The 15,802-nt window shown below is 38.7% G+C and overlaps 1 protein-coding gene and 1 non-coding gene across 2 annotated transcripts; one reads left to right on the plus strand and one right to left on the minus strand.

Annotated features, from left to right (window-relative positions):
* Nucleotides 1-9,129: 9,129 nt before the first annotated feature.
* On the minus strand, nucleotides 9,130-11,163 carry RPS29 (ribosomal protein S29). The gene is made up of 3 exons (XM_038544653.1): nucleotides 11,002-11,163; nucleotides 10,669-10,768; nucleotides 9,130-9,263 (listed from the first exon to the last, which is right to left on the minus strand). The coding sequence occupies exons 1-3, from the start codon at nucleotides 11,061-11,063 to the stop codon at nucleotides 9,255-9,257; spliced, it is 171 nt and encodes a 56-aa protein (XP_038400581.1). The 5' UTR covers nucleotides 11,064-11,163; the 3' UTR covers nucleotides 9,130-9,254.
* A 131-nt stretch (nucleotides 11,164-11,294) lies between these two features.
* On the plus strand, nucleotides 11,295-11,593 carry RN7SL1 (RNA, 7SL, cytoplasmic 1). Its single transcript, NR_110394.1, has one exon.
* Nucleotides 11,594-15,802: the final 4,209 nt, after the last annotated feature.

A 15,802-nucleotide genomic window follows, 5' to 3' on the forward strand; every position in this document is an offset into this window, starting at 1 on the left:
TGCTGGAGGTGTTAGCTAATGCTACGGTAATCATAATGCAATATATAAATGTATCAGTCAACATGTGGTACACCTTAAACTTACACAATATTATATATCAATTATATCTCAATTTTTAAAAGAAGTTTAACACACAGGTCAATTAAACAAAATAGAGAGCCTAGAAATAAGCCCATAATTATATGATCAAAAAAAATTATATGATCAATCTATAACAAAGGAGGCAAGACAATGTAGAAAATATAATCTTTTCAATAAATGGTGCTGGGGAATACTAGACAGCTACATGTAAAAGAATGAAACTGGACCACTTCCTAACACCATCCATAAAAATAAACTCCAAATAGATTAAAGACCTAAATGTGAGACCTGAAACCATAAAAATTCGAGAAGAGTACACAGGCAGTAATTTCTCTGACATTGGCTATAGCAACATTTTTCTAGATATGTCTCCTGAGGCAAGGGAAACAAAATAAAAGGGACTACATCAAAATAAAAGGCTTTTGCACCACAAAGGAAACCATCAATAAAACAGAAAAGTAACCTAGTGAATGGGAGAAGAAATCTGCAAGTGATATATCTGATAAGGGATTAATATCCAAAATATATAAAGAATTTATACAACTCAACACACACACACACACACACACACAAAAAAACAACCTCACAAAAAACAAAAAAACAATCTGCTTTAAAAATGGGCAGAGGACCTGAATAAGACATTTTTCCAAAGAAGACATACATACAGGAGGCCAACAGGCACATGAAAAGATGTTCAACATCACCAATTATCAGGGAAATGAAAACCAAAACTGCAATGAGTTACCACCTTACACCTGTCAGAATGGCTAAAATCAAAAAGACAAGAAAGTAACAAGTGTTGGCAAGGACGTGGAAAAAAGGAATCCTCGTGAAGTGCTGTGAATGTAAACAGGTGCAACCTCTATGGGAAACAGTATAGAGGTTCCTTAAAGTGTTAAAAATAGGAAATGCCTGGGTGGCTCAGCGGTTGAGCATCTGCCTTTGGCTCAGGGCATGATCTGAGGGTTCCGGGATGGAGTCCTACATCAGGCTCCTTGCGGGAAGCCTGCGTCTCCCTGTGTGTCTCTCATGAATAAATAAATCTTTTATTTAAAAAGTATTAAAATAGCACTACCATAGGATCCAGTAATTGCACTTCTGGGTATTTACAAAGAAAATGAAAACACAAATTCGAAAAGATATATGCACCTGTATGTTTATTGCAGCTTTATTTACAATAGCCAAGATATGGAAGCAACCCAAGTGTCCATTGATAGACAAATGGATAGGGAAGATTCGGTGTACACACACACATGCACAGACATGCACATGCACACAAGTGAGCATGCAATGGAATATTACTCAGCCATTAAAAAGGATTAGATCTTGCCATTTACAACAACCTGGATGGGCCTAGAGAGTATTATGCTAAGTGAAATAAGTCAGACTGAGGTAAATATCATATGATATCACTTATATATGGAATCCAAAAGACAAAAGAAATGAATAAACAAACCCATAAATACAGAGAATAAATCTATGATTGTCAGAGAAGAGCAGGGTAGTAGGGGTGGGCAAAATCATGAAGGGGAGTGGGAGATACAGGCTTCCAGTTATAAAATAATAAGTCACAATAATAAAAGGTACAGCATAGGGATTATAAGCAGTGATGGTGTAATAGTGTTATATGGTAACAGAAGGTAGCTACCCTTGTGGTATGCATAGCATAATGTTTAGAGAAGTTGAATCTCTATACTGTACACCTGAAACTAATGCAACATTGTGTTAACTGTACTCAAATTTTTGAAAAAAATTTTAAAGAGAGAAACATACCATTTTTTAAACATTGACAATGAACTGGAAGGATAAATGTCAATAAAAGATAACATGTGACAAACACACAAAAGGTATTCTTATGACAGTTCACTCCATAAATAACGTTCTCAACTCTAAAACCTTGACAGTTTTTAATCACTTTTGTTTTTCCTCAGTGTACTGTCCTGAGATTGAATGGTCAATCATCTCAGTGTTTTAGTCTAAGAAATGCTACATACTCTGCTGTGGGCCTAACACTCTTGGATCAAGAGCCTGAGTGTTGCAAGGACACTGGAGCAGGGAAAGCAGCAGTGAAAATAAGACACTGGTCTCCAGAAAAAGCATGACCCATTGCAATGCCCAAGACACTCACTCCACAGTGCTTTGAGTTGCACTCTTTAACTCGAGGAATCTGTGCCAGAGTTGGATTTCAGTACACCAGTTGCTGTCAGCACACTTTTAAATTGTTATATTTTTATAAGCTTTTTTAAATAACGTAATTGGTACATTTTTCTATTTGTGAAAATTGAGTCTCATGGTGCAATGGAATACATCATAATTTTTTCCAATGAAATTAATGGAATAGCTTTTTTAATTTAGCAGCTTTTAACTTAGTGGCAGGGTTTTCAAAAACAAATGAAAATCATTAACAAGGGGTAAGATTATTTAGAAAACCTATGATGAAGGACCCAAATGAGGAGCACTCATTGTCATGATTTGCTCCCTGGTAATAAAGAAGCTAGAATACTCAGGAACCAGATAACAAAGACTCCTAACTATGTAGAAAACTTTAAAGGATACCTACCATTTGCTTCGACATGGATGGAACTGGAGGGTATCATGCTGAGTGAAGTAAATCGGAGAAGGACAATCATTATATGGTTTCACTCACACAGGGAATATAAGAAATAGTGAAAGGATTATAGGGGAAAGGAGGGAAAATGAATGGGAAAAAAGAGAGGATGACAAAATATGAGAGACTCCTAACTCTGGGAAACGAACAAAGGGTAGTGGAAGGGGTGGTGGGCGGAGGGATGGGGTGACTGGGTGACAGGCACTGAGGAGGGCACTTGATGGAATGAGCACTGGGTGTTACACTGTATGTTGGCAAATCGAACTTCAATAAAAATATATAGATATATATATAAAAAGAAAACTTTAAAGGAAATCGTGTTTAAGCAGATTACCTACAAAAAAAGTTCCATACCATATTTGAACTCATTTGCACAAAACTTTCCTGTGGTGATTGGCTGAATACATCATCAGTGCTAGATGTCCACACTTAATTTTCATGAATAGTAATAGGAGTTAATTAGCATCAAAGGAAGAACAGATGCACAAATGTCATCATAAAATGGAATTTGTGGGTATGTAAAAAGAGAACACAAGGTAAACCAGACTCAGTCTATGAAGTTCAGCTAATGCGATTGCCAAGAAACAGGTTCCATTTCTTATTTTGTGCTTTTATTGATTTGTCTGTGCTGCCGTGAATGTTTATCACTTTGTCAACTAGTCCTTTAATGTGTAATCTCTTTATTATTTAGAAAATAAAACAAAGCATTAATATAATGAGATATTATTCTTTATGGGTAACCGTTAGGAATTTTAGTAACCTACATATCTTTGGTTCCCTGTGTGAAGGCTTATTGATTTTTGCAGTGCCTGCTGTTAATGCTTGATGTTTGGTGATGGAAGCTCAGCTAGTCTACACAGGGGAGCTGTTTATACGATCAGTGTAATTATTATTGGGTTGTATAATGTGCATGAAGCTACTGGTACTTACAATCTTACAACTTTATTAAACAACACTGTTCCTTCTTTTCATTGCTGCAACATCTAAAACCATGAACACAGGCACAGAGATCCTATTATGAAACCTGGATTATACAGAGTAAGAGGTTACAAAGTCAGCTCCTGAATTTGCACCTGTTCTAAACTATGTTCAGAGAATTAAATGAGATCTTGCATTACTGGCCCCAGAATCATGGCAATATACAAACAGTAAAAAGGCATGGGTTTGGTTTTTTTTTTTTTTTTTTTTTACTTACTTTAGAGAGAGTGTGCATGAGCAGGGGGAGGGGCAGAGGGAAAGAGAATCTTGAAGCAGACTCCCTGCTTAGTGTAGAGACCCATGTGGGGTTTGGTCCCAGAAACCTGAGATCATGACCTGAGCCAAAATCAAGAATTGGCTGTTTAACCAACTGAGCCACTCAGGCACCTCAGAAGGCATGATTTTTCTCTTACCACTAGCCCCACTCTCTCCCTGCCTCTCCAGACACCACTCCTCCCTTTCCTCCAGACCTCAGCCACTGTTGTCAATTTCTGTCAATGGACATTCACCCCCTCCCTTTCCTATTGGCAAATGCAATTATGAAAATATTTTAAGATTATGTGAATTTTAAAAAGTCTTATAATAAAACAGCTGAGTGGCAACCTGCAGTCTGACCAAGGGAGCTGACCAAGGATATCAAAACCATTGGTGACACTGGAGGAGTCACCCACGAGATGGAAGGGTGAGGGTCTGAGGAGAGGAGTCCAGGAAAGTGACATCCCAAAGTGAAGGCAATGTTGCTCATTTTAGCATAGAGTACAGCTTCCTTAAACACGTTCTTGAACTCTAAGGATGGGTTCATTTGAGATCCACACCAGTCACTTCCAGATCCAGTGACATTTTAGTCGTTGCTCCAAGATCAGTGGTTCTCAAACACACAGGCAGGAAGGGATCTCTTTTTAAGCAGATGGAAAGGTGTCTAGAGGCTAAGGGAATAAGAACAATGGGGGCAGTTGTGGGGGTTGGGGGACTGGCAGAAGTGATGAAGGGAAAAGGAAGCCTCTATGGTTCTACAGGCCTCCAACACATCTGTCAGGGAATCCAGCATTTGTTTACAGGAATCAGAAGGTCCAGTCTGGAATCAGCCCAAGAAGTGGGTCACCATCGACATATATAATGGGCTAAATTTAACAAAAGGATTTTCAGTAAACAAAAAAGTCAGTCCTGGTTTCCTTACATTATTTTCTAATTAACCAAATGACTTTAAATTGAAACATTAAATGATAATTAGCCCATCTAGATTAAGCTTGTCACTTCCAATCTCAAGTCTTTTACAGCTCTGAAAGACAAAGGACACTTGGAACTAGCACAGGTAATAATCTAATCTTTGGCTCCTATATAGCTTTGATTCCTGTGTACACATATACTCAGTGATATCAAAAAATTGAGCCTTTAATTTTCTAAATTAATCCTTGAGAAACATCTAATAGCTCAGCCTTCTCTTCCTTTTTCCTTTTTTCAACTTCTGTGGATATTCAGGAAATTCAAATACCTTGTTAAATTCTTCTTAATTATACCCCTGGAAGCGCTTTGTTTTGCCTACCTAAAAGCCCAGATCTCTAAGGCACCAATTATTAAGGATAGTTTTCAACAGGAATTACATCCTAGGCAAAGGTTATACAAAGAAACTTCTTTAAAACTGTCGGGGGCATTAGCCATGGAGATAGATATCTAAGGCAATGGTCTCTGGTCTTTCTGTAATGGTAAAAGAGGGCCCATAAAAAGTGAAGACACACTGATACCCAATCAAATTAAAGTCGATCGAATCTGCTCATTCATTCAACAAATTTTTACTGCACACCTGTCCTGTGAAATGTGTCATGACAGGCATTGTCAAGACCTAGATGAAGTAGAATTAATTCGGAAAACACCAGAGATAGCTTTAAATCATGTCCTATGAGGGACAGTTGAAATAATCAGATTGACCTGAAATAAGATTCCGGAGGAACAGGAAAGCCCTCATGCTTAAATATTTAATCTTTTTTCTTGCAGAAGAGATTAGACTTGTTTTGTATGGGACCACATAGAATTAATCAGTCAGTGGAAATCAATGGAAAGAATCATAGTAGTAGAGCTAAGAAAGAACTTGCTACCAGAGCAGTCAAAAAATGGAATGAGCTGTTTGGGAGGGAGAAGCCTCATTAGCATTATTGGTACCTGGAGCACTAGATACTCCAGTAGTCACTAGATACCCTGCCCCTAAATAAATCTGAAATCTGACTGCTTCAAATCAAATTACCTATAAATTCTATCACCCAAAGAACAGATTAAGCAAATTAAGATTAACAGATTAAGATTGCCAAAGGCAATCACTGCTAACATACTGGTATGTCTCCATTTCCTCTCTGCCCTTTTCTTTTTTTTTACCATTGTGAAATTGTACCCCATATGCAATTTCCTACTTTGTATTGAAAATTATTTCTCTAGGTTATTTTGCACACTACTAAAATTTACCAAAACTTTTCCTAACTGCTAGATATTTAGTTTAATGACAAAAGCAGGTCTGGAGATGCTCTACGTGGTTTGCACCTCACTTACTGACTATACTATCTCAGTAAAGTTGCTTATTCTGCTTCAATTGCCTCATTTGCAAAATGGGAATTTTACCTCACAGATTTGTTGTCTTAAAGAGGCTAGTTCCAGTTAGCACTAAGAACTTTGCCTGGCTCAAAACATGCACTTGAGAATTTTTACCAATTATAGGTAAAAGCCTAAAAGTCTGAAGAAAAATGTGAAACATTTTGAAATGGACCAAGTTTGCTGGATGTTTTTCAAGGAAACTAAAGGTTTTGTCCAGCACAATCTTGGGGTAAGAGACCCCGAGCCTTTGTGTTCAAGCTATTCTACAATTCTTAAAGTTGCACATAAATGATATTTGCCCATAGATAGCTTCTAATTCTGTTCAGTGGATAATTTACTTCCCTCTCCTGTTGAAAAAAACAGCTTTACATTTGTAAGTTCATCACATCCTGATTCACCTACTAGGGACATTTTGAATTCTTTGAATGGGCTGAAATAGTTTACTGTTTCAGTAATGAGCTACGTAAAATTCTTGACAAGTCCTTTGACAGATCCCATCCAGATGTAATTTAAAGTCAAGGGACCCAAAATTAAGAATGTATTCTCTGCTCAAATGGTTGTTTGGACTTCTCATAGCATCTGTATTTTGCCATCGACATCACTGACCTTTTAGTAGGTAATTTAATTCTTCAGCAATTAAAAGACCTACTATTAATATACAAGGCACCTGCTATGTACTGCAGAAAATATGGAAATAGTCTCTGCCTCAATGTAATTGTTTCTGGGGAAGAGCATTTAGTGGACACTAAGAACATTAGCTTTGATATCAGACAGATTGGAGGTCTAGACCAATTCTGATCCCTTTCTTACTTTAGTAGGCTTTGATAATTAAATGAAATCAAATTACTGCATCTCTAAACCTGTTTCCTCAGTGGTGCAATGAGGTCTATGAAAGTCTGAGACATGGGACGCCTGGATGGCTCAGCGATTGGGCATCTGCCTTCAGCTCAGATTCTGGTCCCAGGATCTGGGACCAAGTCCTACATCAGGGTCCTTCAATGGAGCCTTCTCCCTCTGCCTGTGTCTCTGCCTGTCTCTCATGAATAAAATCTTAAAAAAAAAAAAAAAGTCTGAGACTTGAAAGATAATCCACTTAAGGCACTCAGCACATCTGGCACATACATTTAAATCTTAAGCAATAAGTTAATTAACCTCTAGTAGAGAAGCCAGACCACCTATTCATACCACCCTTCCCAATCACTCCCACCACATACACACAGGGTTAGGACTGGCTAGGGCATGCCCCCTCAGCCAATGCAGTCGTTATGGGAGCACTTACAGTGCCATCCCACTACAGGTTAGCTCATCCAAGATCTCATAACAAAATCACACATTTTACCACCTTATTTGCCTCAATCACTAGGTGAGCCTATCTCACCTTTATCTGAAACTTCCACATTTGTTCAACTAACACAGGTCTTACCCACCCTATCTGCAACATCAGCTCTATTCTATTACCAGAAGCTTCAAGCTCTTCTCCCAATATTTACACCTCCTTGCCCTTTTTTATAATCTGGCTCTTCCCTAAACCAATCCCTAGCAGCAACTGCGGTTTATCATCCCATACTCCTGGACCTCAAGGCTAGGAGCAGAGGTGGATTTACTACAAAGCTCATGGAAGTTAAGCTTCAGAAGTCTCTAACTTCCATGACCTCCTACAATAGCAGTACATTTGTCATGTTTTTTAAAACTTGGCAAGTTTAACCACAATCAAGATCATTTTTCTACTGTTCTCGGCCACACTTCCCTTTCAGTGAAAGGACACCATACCAGAAGCTAGCTGATCACTCCCTGCTTGGTTTCTAGGATGCCACTATCTTGATTCTCCTCCAGTCTTCATCTTCACACCTGTGCCTGGAGAAACTCAGAACAGTCCTCTTCCTCCATTATCTCCTAGATTTTAAAAATTGGATCTCTTCTAGTCATATGAGATCCCAAAATAGGGGATTCATATTCTGGGGCAACCCAAATTGCACACACAGTCCAAATTTGGCTCCCATGGACTCGAGAGTAATATACCCAAATGCCTACTTGGGAGGCTCCATTTAGTCTAATAAGCACTTTCAGCTTACTATACCCCAAACTTATTCCCCAAACCATTTTTTCAGTCCTAACTCAGTAAGAACCATAGTCTTCCAGGTGCTCAGGCCAAAACCATTAGAATCACCCTTTATTTTGTATCTCCCACATCTAGCCCTTCAACAAATCCTGTCATCTTGCTCTTCAGAAGCCACGTTTATAGACTACCTCAACCACTCCCTTTTATTCTAGTCCTAAACAAGATCACTTACCTAAACTATTCCAACACACTTATTTCCCCCTTTCCACCCTTGCCTCACTTAAGTCTATTCTGCTCACAAGACCCGTGAAACTGAGCCTTAATCACTGCCCTCCCCTTCTACATACAAACATTTGAGAAACTTACAAGCTTCTACCTGTGAGTTACCCCAAAAACTAGGACTACAACCTCCTCACCTCTGGGTATTGCCCAGGGATTTCAGTAAAACAACAAAAAAACCCAAAAAAACAAACATATTTCAATAGTTTTACTTCTACTGCCTAGATCATGGAGCAAATCAATTACTTACTTACGACAATTGTCTCGGGTTACATACTGGATCCTAAATATACAAGTCACCTTATGTAACCAAAAAAAATATTCTGGGGCAACCCAAATTGCACACGCAGTCCAAATTTGGCTCCCATGGACGCAACAGGATTTGTTGTTTTTGGAATATAAAAACACTGGCATTTTTATCAGAGTTCAGCATGAATACTGATATAACTGAGGGAAATTAAACCACATTATGTTGAAGATGAACCCACTGAGAAAATAAGTACTTTTTAAAAATGAGATTTCTAAAATCAAATGACCATTCCAGTCACATTAAAACACTCATAATTGGAGTATTTTTATTTTATATACAATGAGTTGGCATCAAAGTAGGTATCTTGGACATCTGCAGTTAAGGTAGGTATCTTGGATGACCCATTCAAGGAAGTTCACTTAATCCAACTGAAAAAGAAGCAGACAGGAAATAAATTAATTCAAAACGTTTAAATACTCATTTTATTCTCACCAACACTGGTTCTTATTATGAAGAATGAGATTTAAACTGGAAATTTGACCCACCCAAGCTAGCTACCAATCTCAAAATAGCTTAAATATTTACTGAATGCCCACAACAAGCTGTTCCACAAACAATTATATATATATTTTAAAGATTTTATTTATTCATGAGAAACAGAAAGGCAGAGACACAGGCAGATGGAGAAACAAGGCCCCACCCAGGAAGCCCAATGTGGGACTCGACCCTGGACCCCGAGATCACCCCGAGTCAAAAGCAGAGGCTCAACCGCTGAGCCACCCAGGTGTCCCGACAACAATTCTTTTTTAGACTGTTAACTTTAGTACTGTTATTCTCACTTTAGTGACTTTAGTACTGTTATTCTTCCCTCAAAAGAATTTTCCACTAGAAAAATACTACATAAAATGATCTTTACCAAAACCTCAGGGGGTTACTAAGTAGGTAACTAATTACACAGCTAGTATTTTGGTACTCAATGTGTGACAGACGCTACTATAGGAGCCACTCGTAAATTAACCCATTTAATCTTAACCTGTGAAATACTGGGGACATAGTTGTGAGATCAAGAGCCTGAGTCCACTCTCATCACTGATACACTCACCACCTCCCACTGAGTGAGATATATAGGAACCTCCATACTGCAACAAGCTTTTAGTATATATACTAAGTGACCAAAACTAAAAAAAGTCTAAACTTAAGATACTTTGTATCTACCAGAGATCATACATTAACGTCAGTGACTATCTCAAAGACCCAACAAAGTGGTAGTTTTCGCCAGAGGAAAAAAAAAACACTACCACTTAACTGATTTTTAGGACTCAAGACAGCTCTATGTATGCAAACTATACGCAAACTACTTTTTGCAACAACTTTGCAATTTATTTTTCTCAGGCAGAAACGTAACTTCATGTGACTGGTCTCAAGAGAGCTATTAAATAGGGAGACTTCTATCTGAATCCTAACAAGGTCTATCTGGGCCCCATTCCCCAAGCCCATTCCAGTATATGATGCTATTCCACAACTCAGGGCAGTAGCCAACACGTTTCTTTTGCTGGACAATGTTTGGATACGATTAAAGAGATCCAAAACTTAATTTTGGTTCCTAAAACTGACAGACTAGTGAAAAAAGAATTTTAAAGTCTACACCCTCCTATCCCATTACCCTGACCGCCAAAACTATTTTAACAGTGCCGTCCGATACCCGCCCCCCCCCAAAGCCCTGCTAACAACTAAGACAAAGAGGAAGACGATGTTGTTCGAAGGCTCAAAAAAGGAAGTCTCCGAACGTTCCGCGCTCACAGGACCGGGAGTACGGCATCCGCGGCCGCGCACCTTAATGAAGCCTATATCCTTGGCGTACTGACGGAAACACTGGCGGCACATGTTGAGGCCGTATTTCCGGATCAGACCGTGCCGGTTTGAACAGACGCGGCTGTAAGAAAAGAGACGGCGTTACTGCAGGTCGCAGAAATGGAAGGATTCCACGCTCTGGGGCAACCGCCCGCACCGCCCGTCTTCCCCGACGCGTCAGAGGCCCGTAATGGCGGCAGTCACAGCTCCACGGTCGGCCTAACCCCACACGCCGCGCGGGCTCCTCTCCATTAGAGTTCTGGCCGCGTCACAACCCAGTGCAACCCTTCCTTAAAGCCACACTCTGTTGCTCACCAAGAACGAGAGCCCTGGCCAAACTTCCTCGGGTGGCTCCAGTAGAGCTGCTGGTGACCCATCTTGCTCTTTCGGATGCAACGAGGCAAAAGGAAGAAATCTGAGAACGCATGCGCTCTTCAAATTTTTGAGACAGTTTACCCAGAATGCAATGCTGACAAGTGACGCGAGCGCTGTGCGGCGACGCTGTGTGGAGGGAGTGAATCGAGCGGTCTTGGAAGCATTCCGGGCCGGCCCGGCTGATGACGTCATCGCAACTCAGCCTCTAGTGCAGATTTGCGCTGCTTCCGAGCGCCGGGCGCGGTGGCGCGCGCCTGTAGTCCCAGCTACTCGGGAGGCTGAGGCAGGAGGATCGCTTGAGCCCAGGAGTTCTGGGCTGCAGTGCGCTATGCCGATCGGGTGTCCGCACTAAGTTCGGCATCAATATGGTGACCTCCCGGGAGCGGGGGACCACCAGGTTGCCTAAGGAGGGGTGAACCGGCCCAGGTCGGAAACGGAGCAGGTCAAAACTCCCGTGCTGATCAGTAGTGGGATCGCGCCTGTGAATAGCCACTGCACTCCAGCCTGGGCAACATAGCGAGACCCCGTCTCTTTTGTTGAGGCCAAAAAAAAAGAAAAAAATGTATTTTGAAGCTTTGAGAAACACATAATCTTGTGATCTATTTTTTCATTTCCTGACCAATTCATGTTTTTAAAATTTAAGTTTAACGCTTGTAAAAAAGGATTTCGCTTCGACTCACCACTGACACCTGCTGGGACAAATTAACAAATCACTTAGAGTCAGCTGTAATAATTAAGAGTCAACGGTAGGAGTTTCTCTTATGTTAAACAGAATATGTTCTCAAAGCTGTTCCTTGGTTTTTAAATGACACATTCTTTTTTTTTTCTCTCCCTCTTCCCTCTTTCTCCCCCCTCCTTCCTGACACATTCTTAGAGATAGACCTACAACAGTCCAGAAAAATGAGAGGCGTAGAAGGTTTGATATTTAAATGTGTTGAATTTAAAGTGAAAAACAACTTGCACAAAATGTTATGTTGCTATGACCAGATAATTTGATTAAAAGACAACTACTAAAAAACAAATGCCATCTGATAGTCCGCTGAAAGAGCTTTAAATTCCATACAGGACGTTTATAATGTCTCTAGATAAACCTAAAAATACCTGGTTCCGAAATCAAAACTTTAAATAGATTTATAAAATGTACCACAGGGTGAAATTATCCAATAAATTTTTACACATGAATTCTTATATTAAGCCTGAAATACAACACTTTTTGAAGGTATGTTATCTCAGGATTCTGGTGGAGTGCCCCTCCAATCATTAAATTAGGTGTTTGGTGCATGATGAAGGAAGGAGGCAAGTCAGAAATTTAAAAAGCCAAAAGAAAAAAAAGAAAAGAAAAAGAAAAAGATAAAAAAAAAAGATAAAAAGCCAGATATGACTTAATTCCTGATCTTGAGACTTCTAGAGGAAGAAAATTTGAATTATCTCAAAGAGCCCTTCCTTCCAGTTTCAATTTGTGTGACTCAATGACCTAAATATAACTAGGTAAGCAGAACATTCTATGTCCAAGGATGAATATACTCATGGTGTACAAGAGGAGCAAAGGAGAAATTAATTCCAGCTTGAAGTATATTTTAAGAGGCCTTTGAAATAAGCCTTGAAGAGTGGGATTTCTACAGGCAGCACTAGATGGAAGGGAATGCCTAGTGACAGGAAGCGTTTGAGCCAAAGTATGGAGTTGGGGAACCTGAACAATCTTTCTTTTTTTTTTTTGAACAATCTTTTTTAACTAGAGTTGAGGATGTACAAAAAGCTTAGTGATAGGTAACACAGAAACATGTTTTATCATAAAGCTTGATTGTAGAGGATCCAATGTCAAACTTCTATAGTTTTCCTGGAATTTATATCAATCATTGATGTGTATAGTTTCCAAAATTCATGTGGCCCTCAAAAGTTAATAATATTTCCCCACCTATAGTCTTCTCAGACCTTTCCTAGCTGGTCTACATAATTTTTTTGAAGATTACAATGGTTCTGAGATCAATTCCATAAATATTTCAACACTTTGATATAGAATCCTTTGGACCTAAAAAAAAAGAATCCTTTGGACCTAAAAAAGTGTGAACTCATTTAAAAGCAAAAAGGAAAAGGACAATTAGTTACAATTGAACAATCTGTTAAACTATCTTAACAGTCAACTAGTTCCTAATGTTAAAGCCAGTGCTCACTGGTCTTTCCAAAAATCCCAGAGCCCTTAAGAATTATGCTAAATCAAAAAAAAAAATGCTAAATCTACTCTGCCTGTGCTCTATAAATGGAACAACAAAGCCTAGATGACAGCACATTCATTTATAACACGGCTTACTGAATATTTCAAGCCTACTGTTAAGACATATGCTCAGAAAAAAGGATTCCTTTCAAAATATGACCGTTCATTGACAATGCCCCTGGTCACCAAAAGCAAAGAGCTCGATGGAGATGTACAATGATATTAATGATGTTTTCATGCCTACTAACACAACATTCATTCTGCAGCTCATAGATCAAGGAATCACTTCAACTTTCAAGTTTTATTTAAGAAATCAGTTTTGTAAGGCAATGGCAGTCATACATAATAATTCCTCCATTAGATCTGGGGAAATAAATTGAAAACCTCCTGGAAATGATTCACTATTTTAGATGCCATTAAGAACATTTGTGAGTTTAAAAAAAAAAAAAAAAAAAAGAACATTTGTGAGTTATGGGGAGAGGTCAAAATAGCAACACGATCAGGAGTTTGCAAGAAGCTGATTTCAACCTTGAGTTCTAGGGTTATTTGTTGTAACACTATCTGGAGGTCGCGAACAAAGCCCTGGACTCTTTTCAGCCTCTATTCCCTTTGTGTAAAATGAAAGAAATGAATTAGAATATCTGTAAACTATGTTTCAGCTCTAAAGGCTTAGATTCCATGATAGGAGACCCTTTAAAAAGATTTAATTTGGTAGCAGTGTAGATGGTGGATCATTGCATTAGCCTTTTAACTGATCCCTGCCTCTAGTCCTGCTCTAAGACCTCCCAAGTAATCTCTTTACTGACCACAGTAACCTTTCCTAAACATGTCTGAATTGTATCTGCTGTTGAAATTTTCCAGTGGTTTCCCAGAACGTTCAGGCTAAAGTTCAAAGGCCTAGGTTTAGCAAACAAATTCTTTTCATCATCTGGCTACTTTATACTCCTCTAATGTCTGACATTTATTCCATTGTAGTACACTGTTGGTTTACTTGTCTCTCTTAAACACTGCAAAATCATCTCTGCCCTCTAAACATCTAATATAGGTGCTGGCATACAGCAAGAACACTATTAAGTATTAAATAAATGAATAAGTATTGAAGTAAGAAGACCTGATAAGTTTAGGAATAGTTCTGGAGGGAAGTAATGTAGCTCTCAACTGACATGGTAACACTAACCAGGGAAAGGTGGGTATTAATTAGGAAATCATCGTGGAAGCACAACTTATAAGACCTAATTAAGGAGCATCAACAGGGGCAAGGTAGCACTACACGGGTCTAATGTTTAAGTCTGTATTTGTTAACTATTTAGCTTTATTTAATTTAATGAAGTTTATGATTAAAAAAACTAACTCTAAGATCTGGTCACAATGTGCTAGGGTAGACAAGTCTACACTGTCCATAGATTATGACCTCACTGTTTAATAATATGATGTGACTATGATTTACTAGTTTGAACCCAAGTGAGCCACAACCTAAGTGAGTAAAGTTTACTATGGGTACAAATGAAGGGGGGAAACTCAGAGATTCAATTAATTAACTGTTGAATGCTGTATATGTGAGCCAGAAACCCAGGGAAATAAATGAAAAGTAATTTTAGGTGCAATTGAATTCTCAAACTCCAAAAAAGGAGAACAAGATGTTAAAGGTAGCTAGTGGAAACTGAACTGAGTTTTGAAAGATGAATAGGATCAATTAGTATGAACAAGACAGAGGGGAGGGATTAAGTGTAGTATGTAGGCCAGGAAGAAGAGGAACCAATTTTACAGAAGAAAAACCAATCTAGTTGTCATTTCTTTGATTCCTTTTGTTAAAAACTGAAGCCCACTTTAAAATGCCTTGTATTTCTATGTTCAGTTAGTCTGCAATGCAAAATAGCTTGAAGTAATTAAAAGTAGAAGAGGTCAACAGCCAGGTTTTGTTTGTATGGTAGTGAAGACAGAAACATGGATGGTAATCAAAGAATCTTTTTTTTTTTTTTTTTTTAATAAACTCTACACCCAGTGTGGAGCTCAAACTCACTACACTGAGATCAAGAGTCTCATGCTCCACCAACTGAGTCAGGCTCCCCTAAAGAATCTTTTGCTTCCTAACCAGTCCAGGAAGACAAAAATAAATGCCAGTTCTTAGTATTTCAGCCATTAAAAGTAGAGAAACTAAGGGAAAGATGGCAGAGAGGGTGAGAGATCTCAAAAACCAATGTATGTTTACTTTCAGTCCAATGTTATTTTATGTAATCTTATTTAATAATTTTGGGAAACAAACATCTTTTTGAGACTGGCAATTAGGAAGTAAGTTTTTGGCAGTACACAACTGATGTGGGAAACAGGCAGAAGGAAATGTAGATAAAATTAAATATCCTTTTAACCTACAGTCCATGACAAATACTTGAGATAGATAGATTATAACATTCCTCCAGAATCCAAAGTCCTTGTTCTACTCTAAAATCACCTTAGAACTTTTAGGTACGTTTCATATATTTAGACTACTCAACATTTAATCACTGAATCTGTGCTTCAACAACCCAGGTA

Source organism: Canis lupus, chromosome 8, assembly GCF_011100685.1.
Source record: "Canis lupus familiaris isolate Mischka breed German Shepherd chromosome 8, alternate assembly UU_Cfam_GSD_1.0, whole genome shotgun sequence".
NCBI lineage: Eukaryota > Metazoa > Chordata > Mammalia > Carnivora > Canidae > Canis > Canis lupus.